The sequence below is a fragment of the Parasteatoda tepidariorum genome, chromosome 10 (assembly GCF_043381705.1).
Source record: "Parasteatoda tepidariorum isolate YZ-2023 chromosome 10, CAS_Ptep_4.0, whole genome shotgun sequence".
Taxonomy (NCBI): domain Eukaryota; kingdom Metazoa; phylum Arthropoda; class Arachnida; order Araneae; family Theridiidae; genus Parasteatoda; species Parasteatoda tepidariorum.
This window is the reverse complement of record NC_092213.1, coordinates 54722971-54745540: the sequence shown is the minus strand read 5'-3', so window position 1 is coordinate 54745540 and position 22570 is coordinate 54722971. Positions and strand designations below refer to the sequence as shown.

The 22570-nt window shown below is 30.4% G+C and overlaps 1 protein-coding gene across 4 annotated transcripts in view; it reads right to left on the bottom strand.

Annotated features, from left to right (window-relative positions):
* Nucleotides 1–415: 415 nt before the first annotated feature.
* LOC107443007 (tripartite motif-containing protein 2) overlaps nucleotides 416–22570 on the bottom strand; it is an 87726-nt gene continuing 65571 nt past the window's right edge. For all 4 annotated transcript variants that reach the window (XM_043038920.2, XM_043038975.2, XM_043039049.2 and 1 more), the window contains 7 exons: nucleotides 18960–19150; nucleotides 16426–16756; nucleotides 14872–15174; nucleotides 10091–11109; nucleotides 8545–8794; nucleotides 3975–4136; nucleotides 416–932 (listed from right to left, as the gene is read on the bottom strand). In XM_043038920.2, the coding sequence (XP_042894854.1) occupies nucleotides 3984–4136; nucleotides 8545–8794; nucleotides 10091–11109; nucleotides 14872–15174; nucleotides 16426–16756; nucleotides 18960–19150 (2247 nt within the window). In that variant the 3' untranslated portion in view covers nucleotides 416–932; nucleotides 3975–3983. The remainder of the gene's footprint in view (nucleotides 933–3974; nucleotides 4137–8544; nucleotides 8795–10090; nucleotides 11110–14871; nucleotides 15175–16425; nucleotides 16757–18959; nucleotides 19151–22570) is intronic.

The following is a 22570-nucleotide window of genomic DNA, read 5'->3' as shown; positions in this document are numbered from 1 at the left end:
GATAATTATGTCAGTACATTTAGATACATTTTGTGAACCCACACTTCCTTTTTAAGTAAAATAAATAATTGTCATAATTTATAATTATATCAATACATTTAGATAATTATGTCAATACATTTTGTATATCTACACTTTCTTTTTAAGTAAAACAAATAATTGTGTCAATGGATAATTATGTCAATACATTTTGTAAATCTACACTTTTTTTTAAGTAAAATAAATAATTGTGTCGATGGATAATTATGTCAATGGATAATTATGTCAATACATTTTGTGAATCCACATTTAAACAAGTTTATATAAAGGGAGCTATATAAATGCAAATATTGTGAACTCTTCTGATAAAAAATTGAGACGCTATTCTAATGCTTATCAGCTTTATGCTTTGTAATTCACTAAAATAGCTGAAATCTAACAATTCAAAGATTTTATTGTTTTTTTTCTTCCTAAATTGATAGTAGTTTTTTTTAGCAAAACAATTACTTATAGTTACAGTTAACAATTACAGTTTTACCACTTTGGCGAATTTAGACTTCTAAGTAAACACTTCTCTGAGATTCTTAATCAGTAACTCTTAACATGATTGGCACAGAGTGATGGTAATATGACATGAAAAGTTTTTAAACGCAATAAAACTAGCAGCTAAAAGAAATACTCCATTTTGCTTTAAAAAAAAGGAAGGAATAGAATGAAATGATAAAATAAAATAGAAATATATAATCACAAATATGTAGTTTACAAAGGGTGGTTAATTGGTTTAAATATTTAGATTATGACTAGCAAAAAAAGAAATATTTCACTATATTTGAATTTTTTTTATGCAAACATGATGTATGTAAAATTCACAGTCTTTATGGAAAATGTTCTTTTCAGGAAATCTTGCTGTTTTGTGAAAACATCTGATCACTAAAATTAGAATAACAGCAAACCTGAAAAAAAAGGAAAGTTTTTTATTTTTAAAAAAATGATTAATATACAAATTTAAGTCCTTATAAACAGGTTGTTCAGTAAAGACCACCCTTAATGTGTGTTTTTAGAGTCCTTATCAAAAAAATATTTTTATTTGGGATCACATATTAAAACTTTAGAAAAGGAAAAAATAAAAATGCTTTCAAAATCTGAATAATAATAGTATAGGAGGGTGGAAGTAGTAAGCACAGAAACAGGTTTCGTTGTGAAAAGTTAAAAGATGATTAATAAAAGCATCACAAAGTTTCAACCTCCAATTAAACCTATTTTTGATTTTTATTCCATTAGTTTTCCTCTACCGTAATTGATCAGAATTTGATAACGTTTTTGTTTTTTTTCTCGCTAATTTGCGATTTCCAATGTTAATATTCTTTTAATTTATGTATTCCTATTTGATAAGAACTCCTAAAATACACATTAAGGGCCGACTTTACGGAATACCCTGTATAAAGTTTAGATATAGAGAATGTTTTTTAATTTTGCCAAAATTGAACTATGCTTTTAATTTATTATAAATATCTAAAACACACTAATAAAACTAATTTTAAACAAAATTCACTATTCGATCAAATGACACCTTTTAATTTGTAAGTTCTATACACTATAAAATGCCATGCTTTTAAGTATAGTAACTGTATATAATTCTTTTTTTTAAGTAACTAAGCCTGAAACTATAATAAGGGGATACTTAAAAATCAAACCAAATATCTGTATACAATTAAAAATTTATAAACGTTTAAAAAATAGAAAAATAAAATACAAAATCTTTTACTGTTATTCAGTTCACAAAATTCAATTACAAGTGGCAGTTGAAACCAGAGATTTATAAATTTTTAAACGTTTAAAAGAGACGAGAAAAATAAAATACAAAATTCTTCAACTGAAATACAAAAATTCATAAAACTCATTGATAACTGGTAGTAGGAACTAAATATCTGAAGACATTTACAAACTTTTAAACGTTTAAAAAAAGAGAAAAATAAATGACGAAATTCTTCAACTGAATACGGAAATTCAAAAAATTCATTTATAAATGGTAATTGGGACCAAATACTAATTAGACATTCACAAACTTCGAAACGTTTTAAAAAAAAGCATAAAATAAAATACGAATTTCTTCAGCTGAAATATGAAAATTCACAAAATTCATTGATAAATGGTAGTAGGAACCAAATACCTATAGACATTTAAGATTCTTAAACGTGTAAAAATGAAGAGAAAAATAAAACACAAAATTCTTCAACTTAAATACGAACATTAATAAAATTCATTTAATTAAATAATAAATAAAGGGTAATTGGAACCAAATATCTATATACATTGACAGATTTTTTGAACGTTTAAAAAAGAGAAAAATAAAATACGAAATTCTTCATCTGAAGTACTAAAATTCATTCAAAAATGGTACTTGTAACCCTAAGACAGTCAAAAACTTAACTTTATATGTAACTTAACTTAACTTAAACTTTAAATGTGTCTATTAATTAGACATTTACAAATTTCTAAATGTTTAAAAAATAAGAGGAAAATAAAACACGAAATTCTTCCACAAAATAACGAAAATTCTCCAAAATTCACTTATAAATGGCAATTGGATCCAAATCTACTAGAAGAAAACATTAAAAAAAAATTTAAATGTTTAAAAAAGAACAAGAAAATAAAATACGAAATCCTTCAATTGAAATACAAAACATTAAATTAATTTATAAATAATAATTAGAACTAAATACCTATAAACATTTACACATTTCTAAATGTTTTAAAATTCAGAGATTCACACAATAAATTATACAAATTCACATAAAATGATTTGATTTTAAAACATTTAATAAAAATCCACAAAAATATAGCATGAAAAGTGAATATCTAGTTCAATTTATTTTCAATCAATCTATATATTTTTATACAATGATTATCACTTAACTCTTATAATGCAATTACTGTTACCTTTATATAAAGAAAACTTTATATAAAGAAGACACAAGAAACCTTCGATTAACATTAAGCACAGCTAAATATGCTTTAAGTTACTTTTTTTTCAAACTAAAGTGTAGGTTAATTCCAGCTCATCTTGTTTTTATATTACGGGGTTTTGTGGTCCATAGGTCAAAGTCTAATTTTAAACATTGTTTTTTTCAGTGAAAAGGAAAGATAAGTTATATGATTCCTGGGTGTTATTTCGTCAACTTTTAGTTACATTTAAATTTTTTCTACCCCGAAATAATTATAAATTAACATATAAAAATGATGGCGAAAATGGCAGTGCACACCGAGTAGTGATGGACGGGTGTTGCTCAATCTCCATACTGTCTACTCTGAAACAGACGAGACTAAAAAAATTAACGATTATATATATATGAATTGGTTTTAATACTTGTAAAAAAACATGACAGTTGGGTTCACCTATTAAAATAGAAAACAATTATGATTGCCTCCTAAACATGTAAATGGTTATATTCACAAACAAAGGACGCGCTAAATTCTTTAAAATTCATTAAACTGTTTTTTTTTAAAAATTTAACAGTATGTGTATAACGTATTTGCACGTAGACTGTTTTTTTAATTATTAAAAAACAATGGTCATTGTTTATTCTTCAATCAATAAAAATCCATAAACGTAACAAAACATGTAACATGCAACGGAAATACTTTAGAAATTTACAAATGCATATATTTAATAAAAAAGCAAATTGAATAAAATTAAAAACGATACCGAGTCTGCTATAATACAAATTACCTTTGAGAAAGCGCTATTTAAAATTTGGGAACGAAATTCATACGTGTGCCACAATTAAATAGTTTTCGACGAATTTAAGCTTTTAGGAAAATAATGTATGCGCTAATTTGGCGTTAAATCCATCAATACGTTTATGTGGAACACGAGCTATTAATATAACAAATGATCAAATTGCATAGAAATATCCTTAAAAAATAATTCAACACATAATTAACAAACGTTCACAAATGTTTTTGTTTTAGAATGAAATATCTTTTTTCCTTACTTTGATATTTCACTGGAGATATTTGTATACTTTTAGGCAATGATTTCCAGAATCAGCTACTACAACATATCCTTCTGCAAAGAGGGCTAAACCTTGTGGTCCATATAAAGGTTCTCCATTTGTGTTCACAAAAGAAAGAAATGAACCGTTGCAGTCAAATACCTGCAATACACAAAAATTGTCATCAGAAGATAACATTTAACCTTTAACCTTTTGGTTACGGATGGTACAACATGTGGACCACATGTGATGATACAATATGGTATACCGTAAGCAAAGGGCTAACTAAGGTTAATTTTCAAGTTCTGCTGATTTTATGACATAATTGTTGGTTTAAAGTTTCTATTTATTTTTTTATGAAATTAAAATAGTTCATTTATTTAAGTTTTACTAATGTTGCGAAATTAAATCTAATAATTTTATTTTATATTTATTTTGTGAAATTAAAATTATTAATTTTCAAGTTCTGTTGATTTTTACGACATTAAAATTGGTGGTTTCAAGTTCTTATTAATGTAATAAAAATAAAATACATGAAAAAATTTGAAGTTTTATTAATTTTGTGAAATTAAATTTAGTAATTTAATTTGTTTATTAATTTCATGAAATTAAAAATGTTTATTTTAGAGTTTTACTAATTTTGCATTACTAAATTTAATAACTTCATATTATGTTAGTTTTATGAAATTGAAATTGTTAATGACATTAAAATTGGTGGTCTCAAGTTTCTATTAATGTAATAAAATTAAAATATATAAAACCTTCATAGATCCTACTGAAGTTTTATTGATTTTACGAAAGTAAAATAGCCTGTTTTAAAGTTTTATAAATTTTATGAAAATAAAATAGCTTGTTTTGAAGTTTTATTAATTTTGTGAAATTAAATTTAATAATTTAGTTTTTTATTAATTTTATGAAATTAAAAAAAATTATTTTAATGTTTTATTAATTTTGCATAATTAAATTTAATAACTTTACATTGTATTAGATTTATTAAATTAAAATTGTTAATTTTCAAATTCTGTAATTTTATGACATTAAAATTGTGGTTTGAAGTGTTTATTTATTTTAGGAAATTAAAATCGATAAAACCTCTATAGATCCTCATGAAGTTTTAGCATTTTTAAGCAGCTCATTAATATTAATATTAAATTAAAATAGCTCATTTTAAAGATTTATTAATTTTGAGAAATTAAATTTAATAATTTTAAATTGCATTAATCTTATGAAATCAAAATTGTCAATTTTAAAATTCTTTTAAGTTAACATTAAAAATGTTAATGTCTAAATTTTTTTAAATTTAATGGAATTAAAATAGTTAATTATAAAATTAAATATATAATGATATAAAATGAATAGTTAATTATGAAATGAATAGTTAATTATAAAATACTAATTATAAGCGAAGAAATCTTTTAAACAAAATGTCAATATTATTATTCCATTTTGATCCAATTTTAACGAATAGTTTTGCATTCGACCCTCTTTATAGTTCAATAATGAAAATTAGTTCAGATTTTGGAAGCATTAAATTTAATTATAACTATTAACTTCCACTTTTATTTAAAAGTATTTAATATAAAAACAAAATTTAAATTTTTACATAAAAAAATATTTTTTTTCAGAGATCATAAATGAAAAAAAAAATAATAATTCAGAAACAAATAAAAAAAAGAATATGAAAACAATCTAAAATAATTTGCAAATAAATAAATGTCAGTATCATAATAGATAAAGATTCGTGCCCAACACCATTTGGATCAACTGCTGCTCTAAATATTATCCAACTAAAGAGTTTTTATCAATGTTTTCCCTTCAGCTGAATTTATTACAGGCCGCTTTTTTAGATTCACTTCATTTGCTTCGATCCAGGCAGAAAGGTTTTTCTTGGAGAGCAGCCCAATTCTTGCAAAGACAATAAAAATTGGTTTCCGACTACAGATTATTTTGAAAGAAAACATCTTCCTTTATGGACCTATGCGTAAATTGTGTCGGGGTACATAGAAAATACTCGGAGAAATTTGGGAAGAGGGACCGAACAAAAATTTATTAATCTTTTGCCATATGATTTACAACTAGCGTAAGGTGACCAGATTTCTAAACCGTGATTTGAGGACAAAACAGCGAAACGTTCTCGAAAAATTTTGTGATTCTAGGACACCTATATATTTATGAAAAATATTAGTTTATAAGAGCGAAAAAGATTTCTATTAATTTTTTTTTTTTTAACTAGTATCAGGTGCGGAATCTTCATTAAGTTTAATTTTATGACTAAGCAGTAATGACAAATCATATTATAGTCTGCATTTGTTTACCACATGTAAAATGAATTAGTTAAAGTTGTTAATTTTCAAATTCTGTTAATTTTATGACATTAAAATTATGGTTTGAAGTGATTATTTATTTTAGGAAATTAAAATCGATAAAACCTCTATAGATCCTCATGAAGTTTTAGTATTTTAGATCCTCATGATTAGAGTTTTCATTAGCTAGTTTTAGCATGGTAAATTTTTGCTTTTCGCTTGAATTCTGTACAAGATAATAAAATATCTGTATAAGATAAGTCTTTGTTTTATGATGAATCTTGTTAGAATTATGTATGCGCATTTCCGATTTTTTTGATATTTCACGGCATGTAATAAAATATGAAATGCTTTTATAGAAATTTGAGCGCATTTTAGGACATATCGCTGGTTCAAAACTAAAACGACACTTCTGCACTCACTTCTCATTCAAATAACATCACAAGTGAGTGCAGAAGTGTCGTTTTAGTTTTGAACCAGCGATATGTTAAGATTTTGAGACCTTCAAATAGATTGAAAGGTTTTTAGTACAGCTATTGAAATTCGAGAACTGTTCTCAAGATTTGAGGACGTCAGGTCACCTCATACTAGTGATAAGTGACTTGCACTACTAAGCAGTACAGAATCCGTTATCCGGAAATCAGAAAACCGGAAAACCAAAAAACCGGAACGAAATTCAATAAATTTTCCCGCCATTTTTAAAAAAAAATTTTTTTTTCCTTATAAGATTTTAGGATTTTTCTTTCTTTTTTGAAAGATGTTCACCTTACCATCATTTTGGAAATAATCATTAGTGTATTACTTCATCGTTTTTTCTTCTTTTTAAGATTATTTCCCCCAAAATTTTTTTTTTTAGTTGGGTTTAACAATAAAAAAACGGCTTTTTGTAGCGATTCAGAAAACCGGAAAAATCAGTTATCCGGAATAGGGATGGTCCTGATCGTTCCGGATAATCGGTTCCCTACTGTACATGAAAATAGCTCTTTTTGTTTAAAAAGGATGAATTATTATTTGTTCTTCTGTGTATATGTAAAAGAGTTAGAACAAAAGTCAATAAATTGAAAGAAAAAAAGATTTTTTGATTTTAGTTTTAATCCTTTATTAAGTACAGTAAAAATAAGGTTTAAACTAACAATATAATAGATAAATAAACAAACATAAACTTTCAAGAAGAGAAAAAACTCTAAGTAGCCTCCTCTTAGTAAGTTTCATAACCGTCAGTGAACAGCCGACCCAATTTTTTGGGTTTACGACTACTAATGTTCAACTCCGTAGCCTTGTAATTTTAAACCCAATCCGGAATACAAGGGAACTCTTGGATCGAGTATTAGAAGAAATTTGCCTTCTTGGAGGACTTTTTTTATGGAACTAACCCGCATTTGCGTTACATGGAGAGGAAGACCTCGAGAACCACCCACGGTTAGCCTGACGGCAAGGGTACTCTAACCCATGATCTGTCTACCACTGAGGATATTTTACGTCAGCACTGTGGTCGTTGCAACCTGGATGCGGAATTTGCATCTACTGGGATTCGAACCCGGTTTTCCTCATTGGGAGGCGAACGCTCTATCTCCTGAGCCATCGTGGCTCCCTATTAGTAAGATTTTTTTTATTTTATAACCGTCGTTGAACAGCCGACCCAATTTTTGGGTTTACGACAACTAATGTTCAACTCCGTAGCCTTGCAATTTTGAGCCAATCCAGAAGCTATGGAAACTCCAGGATCAGTACACCCAGAGGTATGATTTGTTATGGGAACATGGAGGACTTCGTGACTCGACATATTTAACTTGCATCAGTCACTATTTACTACATGGAAAGTCTTCGGCAGGCAAGGATCGAGCCCACGACCTCTTGGACATGGATCTGGATCCAGTGCCCTACCAACCAGGCTATCCCGGCCTGGTTGGCAGGTTAAGTTGTAAAAGTTATGACCTCATACGTCGGGTTTTGGAGGAAGAATCAAACGGGAGAAATTTAAATATTCTTTTTAGACAAATGATGCGCTGTTTCCAATTTAGTTTTTTATGATGAATCGAATACGACTAAACACGGGAGGATTAGACAAGAAATTTTCTAAGTTACGAGCGTTTTATGTTGAAAAAGAACATTTGCTGAAACCACAGTAATGGAGAGGAGAATAATGCAGAGAAACTAATGACTAAAGACGGCTATTCTACTAAAAAAACTATGACTAAAGCATGCATATACACCTTATGTTTACCAACAAAAGAATGAATCAATAAATAAAATATAGTATGTCTTGCCTGTATTCGACTGTTGCCCCAGTCTGCTACAATGATGTTATCTTGACCATCAACAGCCACACCAGTAGGAGCGTTGAATTGACCGATGCCTTCACCATTCGACCCAAACGAATAAAGAAAGTTGCCTTCCTCATCAAACACTTTGATGCTGTGATTGTGAAAATCAGAAACAACAAGATGGTTTTTACTATTGATGGCTACGTAGTGAGGCCCAGCAAACTTCGAATTGTTACTTCCGCGAGCACCAAACCTTTTGGAAGAATAAGGGGGAATAACTTTTAATTAATAAAACTGAATTGACATACATCATTGAAAAATATGAAAGATATTTAGAGCAGTTTGTATAAGAAAATGCAGAAAGAAGTTTTTTAAGGGTTTCATTTTTATTCACCAAGTGACCCAAAAATGATTAACAACATGAAAAATCAATTAAAGATAAGCGGCAGGAGAGGAAAATATTGTTTGCTGCCTTCTGCTTAGGAAACTAGAATCTATTGCTAAGTTTCGATTTCCAACTTCATCTACAGACGGCTCTGTTAATTGCGAAACAGCATAAAACAAAATTTTCAAAACAGCCCTCATTTGCAGCAATATCGCGGCGTAATGCAGATACATATAACAGGGGTCTGTTTAGAAGAAATTTGGGTCCGTTAACGGACCCTTCACAAAATATCTTTTCATAAAAACGAATCCTTCACAAAATAATTTATCTTTTAATCGGACCCTTCACAATTTTGTTTATCTTCATTATGGTTTTGTTAATTGAATAAACCCTTCCCAGGAAGTGGGGGTGGAGAAAGATGGATGTAAACGAACTAAATTTTGTCTTCGACAGAAGCTTCTTCTTTATTCGTCCAAAATGAATATTCTGCGTTCAGCTGTATAGGCTAAATACCAAATATTCGCATGTTGCATCACTAATTTAGTAGCTGCATTTGATGTTTACTTTTTAAAATGTAATTTTTTTTAATTATAATTTTACAGTGCTGAGCATAATCTTGTATATCTTCAAAATTTAAAAACTCCTTGAGAATTTTTTTCAGCAATTACGGACCCTATTTGCGCAATTTCACAAAAGCGGACCCTGGTTGAAAGAATGTGACTTAACGTCTATTTTATATTCACAAATTACGAGTAATTTTTTCACAATTTTACAAAAACGGACCTTTCACAAAATGTCTGGACAGACCACTGTATAACTATGCAAATAGCTTAGTTGGAATGGTCTGACAAGCAGTTTAAAAATTGTATTGTAGATTTTAGTCAGAATCATTATTTGTTGACAAGCTATGCAAATAATTTGTAAAACCGGTGAGAATAGATAGATAGTTTCCTACATTGAAAGCTGCAAGCCATTCATTTCTATCTCCTTTTTTTAAAAACTAATTCTTCAAATCGTCAGTCATTTTTGTGACAGTCGGTAATTAAAGTAACCCCCTATATTAGATGAAATCATTCCTTGCAGAAATTAACATATAAATTCCAGAAATGTGATATTTTTTAATTTAAAAAAATATTATTTTGATTTTTTTTATAGTTACATTACCTATGGAGTAGTTTGCCATTTTCTTGGAAAATAAGTACGCAATTTCCTTTGTTATCTGCCACAATTATGTGTCCATTTCTGTCCACAACAACTCCTTTTGGACCAAGCATTTTCCCATAACCAATTCGGTTCAAGAACTTTCCTTTGCAGTCATATATAAAAATAGCCTTATTTTCATAATCGGCCACAACATAGTTGCCAGTTGTACTGACCGCAACACCCGTTGGCCTTTGAAGCTGCCCAGGTCCTCTTCCTCTCACACCAAACTTCATCTTAAACTCTCCCAACGTAGAGAACACCTGAACCACCTGATTGTTACTGTCCGCCACAACAATCTTTCCCTCATGTGTGCAGCACACTCCTTGTGGATTCGCAAATTCACCTTTATTTTTGCCCTTCTTGCCAACTCTGAGGACGAGGTCGAATTCATCCTCGATTGGGATACTCCAACGATTCGAACTACTGGATCGGTAACTGGAAGGCCTTCGATTGCCTCGTTGCCGAACACCAGTCGTCCGGGGTATCTTGGAGTTGGCCGGACGGTCACTGGAAGAGCTTTCTTCCTCAGGAAATGCTTTTACAGTGAACGGACTTCCTTTGATGGGAAAGCCAAAAAGCTTGATGGACAAAGTGTAAAGTCCTTCTTTCGGCACAGTGTAAAGTAAATCGTAGCTGCCGTTTTTCTGGTCAGACATTTCCGGTTTGATTGTCCAAGGGGCGATGTAGTTGCTGGAAGTGATCTCTACTTTGAAATCGACTGCATCGGAAGCTACAATCTCGCCTTTGAGGTCTTTGGTTATCAGGTTGACCAGAGTCGGTTTTCCAACAGTGCTCTGCTTAAGGCCTTCTCCCGTTGCGGTGGTTTCCAGGGCAACAGCGTGAGAAGTTCTAATGGCACCACACATTTGAATACTTTCTCTGGCCATGCTTGAAGTGTTGTCTTCAAAATCTAGATAGTCGTTTTCTTCTGGCATGCTTTTGACTTGCATCACAGAATACTCTCGAAGTCTATCAGATACCTATCAATAAAAATATTTTTTTTTAAAATTTTAAATCACATTTCTAAAACAAAAACATAATTAAATTGAAATTTTAATCACGGAACTACATTTTTCTTAATAAACGGTTAAATAATAAATTTGGTGGCGTCTTTAAACACCATACGAAAAATTGAACAAAATTATTTCCGTCGCGTTGTCCCGATTTTTTTGCGCATTGATTTTTGTTCCAATTTGTCAAACTTGCATTTATAAGTAAAAAAAGAACGTTCGTTTCGTACGTTTTATTTGTGATATCATATGATTCTGCACTTCACAATAATCTTTCAAAATTTATATGCTATATGCTTTTTTACATACATTGAACTGGTTTAAAATATAATGGAAATTTCATTCATGGTTAAAAATATTCTATCGTTGCAGGAAGTGTAATGAATTAATAATTTCCATATGTTTAACTATAACAAAATTTCCTTTAAAATTTGTTACCTGAACTAAAGAAAGTCAAGAATCAAGTTTTTTTTTTTAAATTTAAGAAAATACCTAACAAGAGTTAGGCTACTCGTTAGAGGCCACTGGATTGGAAAATCACGTTCCGGTTTTAACAGAAAATTATAAATTGTTTGTTTGTACCTTAAAACTGTTGCTCGAAGCTCTTAGATCAAGGAGAATAATAATAATAAAAAATCTTTAATTTGTGCGTACCTTAAACTTTAAGTAAAGTTCCGATTTTTTTATGTATACTATCGTGCTCAAAAATTGAGTAGCGAAAAAAACTTTTTTTTTTTTTAAATACTAGAATGTATCACACCTTGTTCGCTCCGCTCGCCAACACCCGTTGTTACTTCCCAATCAGCATTGAAGATCAAGGGAAAGAACGGTTTGCATTTCATTTTTACAAAAATTACGATTGAATTCCCATGCGTTGCGTTTTGAGAATGACTCAACTTTGGCAAATTAATGACATGGAAAATCGGTTCCCCCCGAGAGTTCTTACATAGTTAAGATGGGCCGTGCTGTGGAAAAAAGGTCCTGCCCATAAGCAAATTCGTTTTTACTCAAATTCAGCTTTCATGGACATTAATCGTTCATCCCCCCTTGATCTTCCTAAAGTTTTCTTTTTTAAAAGTCAATAAAATAAAGATCATTTTGTTTATAAAATATATAATTATTCTAATTTCATGCAAGCAAATTTTATTAATGTTAATGGTAAAGAAATGAAAGGATAGCTGGATTTGAAAAATAATCAACTCTACTTGAAAAAAATTTAAACTTAATAGAACAAGTGACACAGTAAGAAGTAATTTTATTTGTTAACAATCTGTAAAAAATAACCTTATATTGCGTAAATCATAGCTTAATCCCTAGCGACCCCCGTAAGAGGTATTCGTGGAACATTATATTGTATAACAGTAAGCATTAGAAACAGTTCTACTCTCTCTCTTTACGTTTTTAAAAATGTCTACATAAATGTTAATATTTATTTCTGGCAACATCTAATCCCTCTCTTATTTTTTATTAATTCCTTCTTTTGTTGTTATTTTTGACATAAAGTCAAGAGCGAGCTTATAAAATGGAAATAACCAAAGAGATAAATTTTTCTACTACAATTTATGAATATTTAATGAAAAAAAAAAAGAACAAAACCACTTAAAATTGTAATATCTTTCGAATAAAGAGGAATTTCGGAAAAAAAAATTTAATAAATAAATAAACAATACAAACGATATAACAAACGCAAACGATATAATTCACGAGCTAATAATTGTTATTTTTTTATTCTATCTAACTCCTTGTATATTTTTCTACCCAGTTTCTTAGTTTCAAGTTACTAAGTTTTATAGATTTTGAGCAGTCAAACAAAATGTAACGGAGATTAAAAATAAAAAAAAAAAAAGTGAGAAAAACCGCAAAAGATCCGCAGACCTTAAAATAGCAGTAATTTTCGAAGAAATGGAAATTTTGAATAAAAAAAATCTGTAAGTCAAGTTCATGAACAAATATAGTCCTTTCGGCATGGCAAAAATTTCAATTCTGCGGTTGCATTCTGATGCCTTCTATGTGGAATGTATGGTATTTTTTCCAACAAGTTTATCAGTTAATTATTCTAAAATTAATGATCGAATGTTCTTTTTTTTTATTCTATTGTAACCCCTGTACACCTTCCTACCCTCATTAGTAATTTCAAGCTTACAGTTTTAACGCAGCAAAACAAAATGTAACGTTAAGTTGGACACCCATAACAGCGACATCAGCGTCACCTTTACCTTTTTTTAATATAGAAAGAAAAATTGTCGATTTGCAGATGTGTATCACTACGAAAAATATAAAATCAACCGTATTTTTCAATTTTTGTACATTTTAATGAGTAAAAACAATACGACTACAGAATAAGTTTTCAAATCTTTAAAAGTTTAAGAGAAACGTTTCCTATATTGGAAAAAAATGTGTATCGATTTTCTTTAAACTAGAATTTTGCATGATTTTTATTATCAACCAAGTACATTAATTATCAGAGATGGACAAAATTTAAAGAAACAGTTAGAATAACTATTACTAATTCGTGATAATTATAATCAATAGATGTCAACCCAACGCGGAAGTCCTAGCTATAAGCTATATTTAATATGGTAGAAAAACATCAATTAAGCTTAATTTGTTTAATTTTCCAGCTCTTTAAAACTTTACTGAAAAATTATCAGGTCGTATATATTTATTTAAATTGTTTATACTCAGTGGTGGTAGAAATCATTGTAAAACAAAATTATTAAACCAAAAATAAAATAGTAAAGCATAAAATTTACAATTACAATAAATGCTTGAGGAAAATCTAGCAAAAGCAGGAAAAGGTAGCTAGTATGCAAGAGAGTTGGGTACTGATTTCGCTGATTCGAATCATCAACTTGTAACTGATTCGAATCACTTGATTTTTTTCGGAACAGTTAAAAGTGATAATGAATTACTGTTTCTTAAATTTCAGTTACTTTGTTTCACAGTGAATATCCTGTATGTCCTATAGAGTTAAAAATGTATTGTAAAACTTTAGTAAATCTTACGCATTCATTACTAAGTGAAACAACAACTCCTGCAACAGCAGGAGTTGTTGTTTAAAAATAAACTGCTAGGTAAGTGAAGTAAGTAGAATCTAAGCTGAATAGTGTTGTGAATAATTTTATTCGAATCACGTGATTCTGATTGATTCATTAAGTCATGCTATTCAAATCAGTGATCCGAATTACACGACTCGAATTGGGATCTGAATCACTTGAGTCGAATCACTGATCTGAATCACTTGATTTTAATCACTAATCTGGATCACTTTGTCCTGATTCGAATCACTTTGATGATTCGTTTTGCTCAACTCCAGTATGTAATAATATCATTGCAAAATGACGTCAAATTACACGACAGAAAACAGTCTTAAGTTAGGCTTAATAGTATTATTGAAGTTTTATGATCACGAGATTCTGATCGATTCGTTAAGTCATGTTCAAATCAGTGATCCGAATTACACGATTCGAATTTGGGATCTGAATAACTTGAATCGAATCACTAACTTGAATCACTTGATTCATATCACTGATCTGAATCGCCTAGTTCTGATTCGATTCAACGAACTGATTCTATTGATTCGAATCACTCTGATGATTCGTCTTACCCAACTCTAATACGTAATAATAACATGCTACTTGCAAAATGGCGTCAAATTACACGACAGTAAACATTCTTAAGTTAGGCTTAAAAGCATTACTGAAGTTTCATGCCAAGCATAAAAATGATTACTTGTTTATTGACTAAAAGGAACTCGGCATCATTCTCGTGTTCAAGGGCTTTTTTGGTGAACTCGCAGCTTGAACTCAGAGTTTCCAAGCAATACTGCAACAGGCTTTTTTGGTTGTCTAGTACGAGGCGTTTGGCATTGTAGGTATCCTCGAGCTGGCCAAGCATTTCGCTCCGTCTCATGTGGACACTTTCGAGGAGTAAGTTGAAGCACATATCGATTTCGTTGGCAGCTGACTGATGTGCGTCATCCAGTGATGTGATAATGCTTGTGACTAGATCGATAGCTTTCTCAACAACGGGGATCTAGATAGAAACAGAATTCAAATCAGAATAATTAGTTTGAAGAGATTACCATATTACGCAAATCAACAGTAAGAGGGACTAATGTCATAGATCAATAGAAAAATCTTATAATTTTTGGTTATTATGTCAAAGACAGTATGTACTGTATTAAATACTTGATAACTCTTTCAACACGGCACAGGATTCATTATATTGGGAGTACAAATTAGTTCGGTCCGTTTTCAAAAGATGGCTTTGGCTGTTATGAATGTTTCATAGTGACAGCTAGTTTTGGTGGTTTCAGAGAGGTTAGATATCTGTCAATAATATTAAGTTTATATCGCATTGAGTTTCATACAAAAACCCTGTTTTTTAATTTGTTGAATATGTCAAATTTTGTGTTGACTAAGCAGCATTTGCGGGAGGTTTTATATTTCTGCTTTAATTTTAAAAAAAGTGCAGCTGAAGAGCATCGAATGCTTGTAGATGTTTATGGTGACAATGCTCCAACTGATAAATCATGTAGGGATTCAACGTTTCAAGAACGGTGAATTAAGAATGGTTAATGGTGAATGTAGAATGGCTAATGGTGAATGTAGAATGGTGTTGCATACAACCTGGCGGTTTCATTAAGGGCGATCGGTATAGGCTACAATTGATTTGTTTGAGCCGTGCATTATGAGAAAAACGGCAGGAATACGAGCAAAGACATGACAAAGTTAATCTTATGCATGATAATGGTCGGCCTCATGTCGCAAAAGTCGTAAAAAATATTTGAAAACGCTCAAGTGGGATATTTTACCGCATTCACCGTATTCGGCGGACATTGATCCTTTTGATTACTGGTTGTTCCGACGGATGCAGCATGATTTTTCAGATCACCGGCTTACTTCTTTCGCAGAAATCGAAAATTGACTCCTAACTTGGATATCCCTAAAAGACGAGACATTTTTTCGAGATGGAATTCGAAAATTGCCTGAGAGGTGAGAAAAATTAGTAGCCAGTGATGGACAATACTTTGATCAATCTGTTAATTCATTTTGTTCTGAAATAAATGCATTTTTGATCACAAAAAAATGGACCGAACTAATTTGTACCCCCAATATTTACTAAAAAAAAGTATGCATGAATGCCGAAATTGCCATACTTTCGCTTATTACATTGCCACCAGAAACAATTTTAATATACACGAGTAAGAACCTTAGACATAATGCTATACATAAACGAATAATAGACTTTCGATGAGAGAAACACTTTATATTGAATGCTCACTTTTTCTTCGACGTTGTCCAGCAAGTTGCTCAGCATTTCCTTCTGGTCATTTACAGCTTCTCGCAGTCTGATGGTAAGGTGGCCCTTGTGCTCTATGTCTGTGCAGGTAACGCAGATTGCTGTCTCGCATTCTCGGCAGTAGAAGCGCAGTGTCTGAGAATCATGCTTCGGACACATCAGAGAGCCTTGCTTCTCTTGAAGGGCTATCTCGCTCAAAGATAAAAGCTTGTGGTTTCTGGTGGCGTCTTCAATCTGATGGCACCTGGAACAGTCTTCGCATAAGAAGCCTTCGCATTCCGCGCACTTGGATGCCGATGGCTGCATCGCACACCTAAAACAAAAATCAGTTTGCACAATTTATTAATTAAATACAGGATGTTACGTAATGACCACACTTAATTATATGTTCTATTCTGTTTATACAACTTAACAATTAAATACAGGGTGTTCCAAAATGGCCACCTTTAATGTAAGTTTTTGGAATTATTGTCATGCACATCGGGGGATATAATTGGAACAACATCCTTAATTAGATGTTCTACTCAGTTTATACAACTTAGAATTAAATACAGGGTGTTCCGAAATGGCCACTTTTAATATAAGTTTTTAGACTTATTGTCATGCACATCGGGGGATATAATTGGGACAACATCCTTAATTATATGTTCTACTCAGTTTATACAACTTAGAATTAAATATAAGATGTTCCGCAACGACCATCCATAATTATATATTGCACTCAATTTACAATTTAACAGTTAAATACAGGATGCTCCGTAATGATCACCTTTAATATATATTTTTGGAATCATTGTCATGCACATCGGGGGAATTAAACGAATATTTCAACAAAAGAGGAATAAAAACTCTATCGAAATTTAAAAACTCAATAGTAAGGAAGAGGAGTGTACAAAGTATCAAAGCCTTGCTGATTGCTGGTTGAAACTTTCGGGTGTTTCCAATAACCCTAATCTAATAACGTCTTTATTTCTGCCAACAATGAGGCAGGTTTTTAGGCCTTGTATACTTATTTTCCTCATTAGTGATTCGTTAAATCCCCCCTTACTCAAATAATAATTTATGATCCCCAATATATGTAATTTTTCAACTCAATTTTTGACAGGAGTTCTAAAAATTCATATTAAAGGTGTTCCTTACTTAAATCCTACTTTGAAATCTTAACTATCAAAAACTAATACAAGATGACATTGTCATTGTACAGTGACAAAAATGTTAAACGTACCACCTTGAAAAACTTTTGATCTAACGATCGGATCTTTACGTTCCAGGACTCAATCTTAAAGGTTCAAGGGTTAGCTTCAAATACGCTATTTAGTTGGTACAGACGAAATTTTAGGTTACGAAATCAGACACAAAAACGTACTTTTTCTGAGTAAATATACCCTTTTTTCGACGAATGTGGATTTCTGACCCCCCAGATATAGTTCCCCCCTCGAAATATAGTCGCAATCTAGGAAATATGATCCCATCAATTTAATCAGGAGAGCGGTCCAAACTTCGAACCCCTTAATATTAATTTTACCTTTTTTCGTACTTCACTATATTTTGAGAACTTTTTTAAGCGAATTGAAAGATTTTTGTACACAATTATAAAATTTATCTAAATATTATTCCAGGCAAAATGTAATTTACAGTAAATATTTATCATTTTATTTAATAATAGTCGAAAAAATTTCGAAACAATTACAATTTTTTAACAATTTAAAAAAAATTTTTTTTTTTACATCATTTTAACGATTGCAATTTTAAATGACAAAATACAAAATTTGAGCAAAAGCAGTCAAATATGTTCTGAGATACCGAATTATAAAAATATAACTATGAAAATTTGATTTCTCAGGAACTATTTGACTGATTTCGCACAAATTTTGTAATTTGCTACTTAAAATTGCATTCCTAAAAATGATGCAAAAGACAGTATAACTTACAATTCAAAATTCCTTCGACTATTATTAGATAAAATGATAAATATTTACTAAAAGTTATATTTTGCAGGGAAATTACTTTTGGAAAGACGAATTTTATAATAGAGTGCAAATATTTTTCAATTCGCTTTAAAAGTGCTTAAGTGCTCGAAAAAAAGGTCATGTTTATTCAAAGAATGTATATTTTTGTGTCTAATTTCGTGATTTAAAATATCGCTTGCGCTAACTAATCAGGATGTTTGAGCTCATCTCCTTGAATCTTTAAGATTCTATCCCAGAACGTGAAGATAACAGTGACATTGTACTAGTTACGTAAATAGATACCTGTGACATTGTACCAGCTACGTAAATAGATACCTGTGACATTGTGCCAGTTACGTAAATCGATACCTGTGACATTGTACCAGTTACGTAAATAGATACCTGTGACATTGCACCAGTTACATAAATAGATACCTGTGACATTGCATCAGTTACGTAAATAGATACCTGTGACATTGTACCAGTTACGTAAATAGATATCTGCGACATTGTACCAGTTACGTAAATAGATACCTACGACATTGTACCAGTTACATAAATAGATACCTGTGACATTTTGATGGATGATCAAGGGTTTCCATGAGATTGCTAATGATGAAGTTGGTCTGTAGGGCGGGTACTCCAGCTCTGGGAACTATGGATTGTTGGCGACAAACGGGACAAGAGAGGGTGAGGCTCTCAGGGGGCATGTACCGAACCAGGCAGCGCTCACAGAATGTGTGTAGGCATGGTAGCACCTAAATTAAAATGAAATATTTGGCTTCATTACTTTTTGTTTGATATGATTGGGAACACATTTTTTTTTTAATTATTTCGAAATATTGGGTTATGAGAAAAATGAAAATTCTTTAATTTTACTGCGTTGTTCAGTTTAGCGAAAACTAGCAGCAAGAGTATTATATATTTTTTTGCAGACTCCTTCTGTAGGTCTGAAAATGAGCAAGAAAACTAACTTGGTTTGAATTAAAGATTAGTATTGAAGTACTTAAATAGCTTACACTGTCAGATATTCGGATTTTCCAATGCAAAGGTAAAATTCCCCCCCAAAAATAAAAATAAATCTACATTTTTTCCTTATCACGAATCGTCCGTCACATAACGCTGGTGAAAATTTTTTTTATTGGATATATACAAATACTTCATCTTGCTTGATACGAAAGTGGGATTTCAAATCTGAAATGAGTTTTGTTCCTAAATCTGTAATTTTTTTAATGACATTTTTAATCTATTTTTTGTCATAATGTATCAGTTTAAAAAAATTAAATATATAACAGAGAGTTGTGCAAATGCTGCGACAAATTTCTCGGGTGTTAGGGCACATCATCAGAATTATAATTGCATGCCCGGAAATGCGGTCGCACGTGGCTAGTGGCGCGTGTCTATTATGTCCTCTGTTCAAAAGCATACACTGAGAAAAAAATATGGACAAAACTATCAGAATATGGTAAAAACTACAGTGTTTTTAGCTCTATGGAAAGACCGAAAAACTCGGTAATTTTTAAAGAAACGCTTTGGTAATAATTTTAGTATAATTAACAATAAAATGTTTTATAATATGCGATAAAGTTTGGTAAATGTGGCAAGATTCGTTAATTTTATAGAGCATGGCATAAAAACCATTTATACGGTCAAATTTAGTATTCAATTTTGTATGTTTTACAAAATGTGTGGTAACAAGAACTATAATTTTGAAAACCAGAATTTCCATTAAACCGTTATTAAATCAGTGTTCTTCATAAGTGTTCTTAGATAAGCTGTCTGTCCGCCGCCTGCCCTTTGATCCCTATAACTGAGCCCTCCTTGCCTTTTTTTGTAAAAACAAAATGAAAAGAAAAAAACACTGCTTTTTTTATTTTATTTTTTCAGGAAGAGATTGTTTTCTTAACCAACTGTTTTAATGAAAAGTCCACATCTGATTTATTATTGATAATTATTTTACTTCAATTTTTAATTTCATCCCTTCTTTTCAGTAAGACTTTTTTTTATGTTGTCTAGTTATAAAGTTAAAATTCGCATGATATTCGGCCTCAGAGATATTCGCATTTTTTATTTAGGGGGTATATTAATGAGCTTTTAGTGATTTTAAACTTTACCTTTATTTTTTAAATAAATATTTATTCAAAGATGTACCTTTAAATGCTTATTTTCTCATAGTTTTCAGTTCAAAATATATTAAAAGCTTTCAATTTTATTAATTGAAAGCTTTTAAGTTTACTTTTTTTAAGAAGAAAATTTGCACGCAGAGATTGTCTTTTAGCTTGCTTTTACTTATTTTGCAAAAGCTTCATATTTTTCTCTAATTTGATAATGAGTGAGAATCACTTTGGTAAATATACATATAAAATAAGGTAAGGAGTTAATTTAAAAAATGAGGATCAAATTCAGTTATTACATAATGTTACACATTTTGATAAATTTTATTGCTGGTGAGTGCTTTTTTAGTGCCATTTTCTGCGAAAAAGCACCCTGCTCTTTTTTATTCCTAGGGAGAATTCTGATTATATGAAACGAAAAAAATTGCCTAATGAATGATATAAATACCTTATATTTTGATTTTATTTTCCAGGATGATGGTTGTTTTTACCGGAAATGTCAGTACCACACAGTACGGTAACTTGAACAGATTTTTTTTCTCAGTCAGCGAGAAAACAGTTCATAATAATAAAAGCGCCCTTAGCAGCGAATGTCATTTTCGGGTATGGGTTCCAAAGCAATTTGAATCCTGATGATAGGCTCTAACTCCTTAAGAAGTTTATCGCCACATTTATGTGACCCCCTGTTATATATGACGTCTTTAAGTTTGTACATTTCGATAAAAAATAGATTAAAAAAGTCATTAAAAAATTAGCTTTGTGAAAGCAACCGATTGCAGACACGAAATCAGTGATACGAAAGTTGCTAAGATCTGTAAAACAATCTCATGCAGCAGAAAATTTTTTTTTCCCCTTTGCAATTCTGCTTTCATAAAAAAATCAATAAATAAACCAGTTAAAAATTTTGGATTATTTTAATTAGAGGGCACACTCTTATAGTATTTATATAAATGCAATAAGAGTGAGTGGAAGCTCTCCTTTAGCGAGTCAATTTCTTGAAAAAGCCAGTTTTTTTTTAATTGTACCCCATTTTATCGAAAGCTAAGCAATTAATTAAGTTTATCAAAAGCCTTTAAAAAAATAATTATGATTTTTTGTAGACGAAAGATGAACAATACGACTTAATTTGTTTAAATCTGGCATATAATAATTTTCCAGATAGTTTCCTTAATGGCAATTTTATTAAAAAACCACATTTCACAATAAAATTGCAAGTTATTTCTTTAAAAAATAACAATAAAACTGCAAGTAGTTTCATTATTATGCTATGAATTGTTTATTTTAACCAATTTACCTATGATATCAAAAATAAAAAAGCAGTAATTTGTAAAAACGTGTGTAACCCATATGATTTCTTTTAAAAAAGTTAAAAAAGAAATAATTTTGTGTTTGTTTTTGTTATGTAATTATTTAAATCCAGTCTTTGAATAATATGATTGGAGTTATTTGAAATAAATCATGATACATGTAAAAATGAATTATTAATAAATTCACTAAAATTGCATAAAATATGGCTGACATTATTTGATCATGAAAAACGAGTAAAATGCTGAAAATGCATCCTTGTATTTTCAGTAGTTTTGTATTTTCCGTATCAGAAAGTCAGTATTTTTATGCCAGAAAAAGTCTAGCAATAAATATAGTAACTCGTATATGACAATAAATGCAAAGCATATAATATTCACTACATATTTGTTAATTGCTCCTTCTTGCTGACCTTCAACATTTTTATGTTAGAAAAAGTCTAGTAATAAATTAAGCAACTCAAATGAGAATGTCAGAAGTAGCTACACGAATCACAGAAAAATATAAGAAATGCAAAATACATAATATTCTGAACATATTTGTTAATTGTATTTACTTTCAACATTTTTATGTTAGAAAAAGTCTAGTAATAAATTAAGCAACTTGAATGAGAATGTCAGAAATAGCTATACGAATCACAGAAAATATAAGATTTGCAAAGTATATAATATTCACTACATATTTGTTAATTGCTCCTTCTTGCTGATCTTCAACATTTTCATGTTAGAAAAAGTCTAGTAATAAATTAAGCAACTCAAA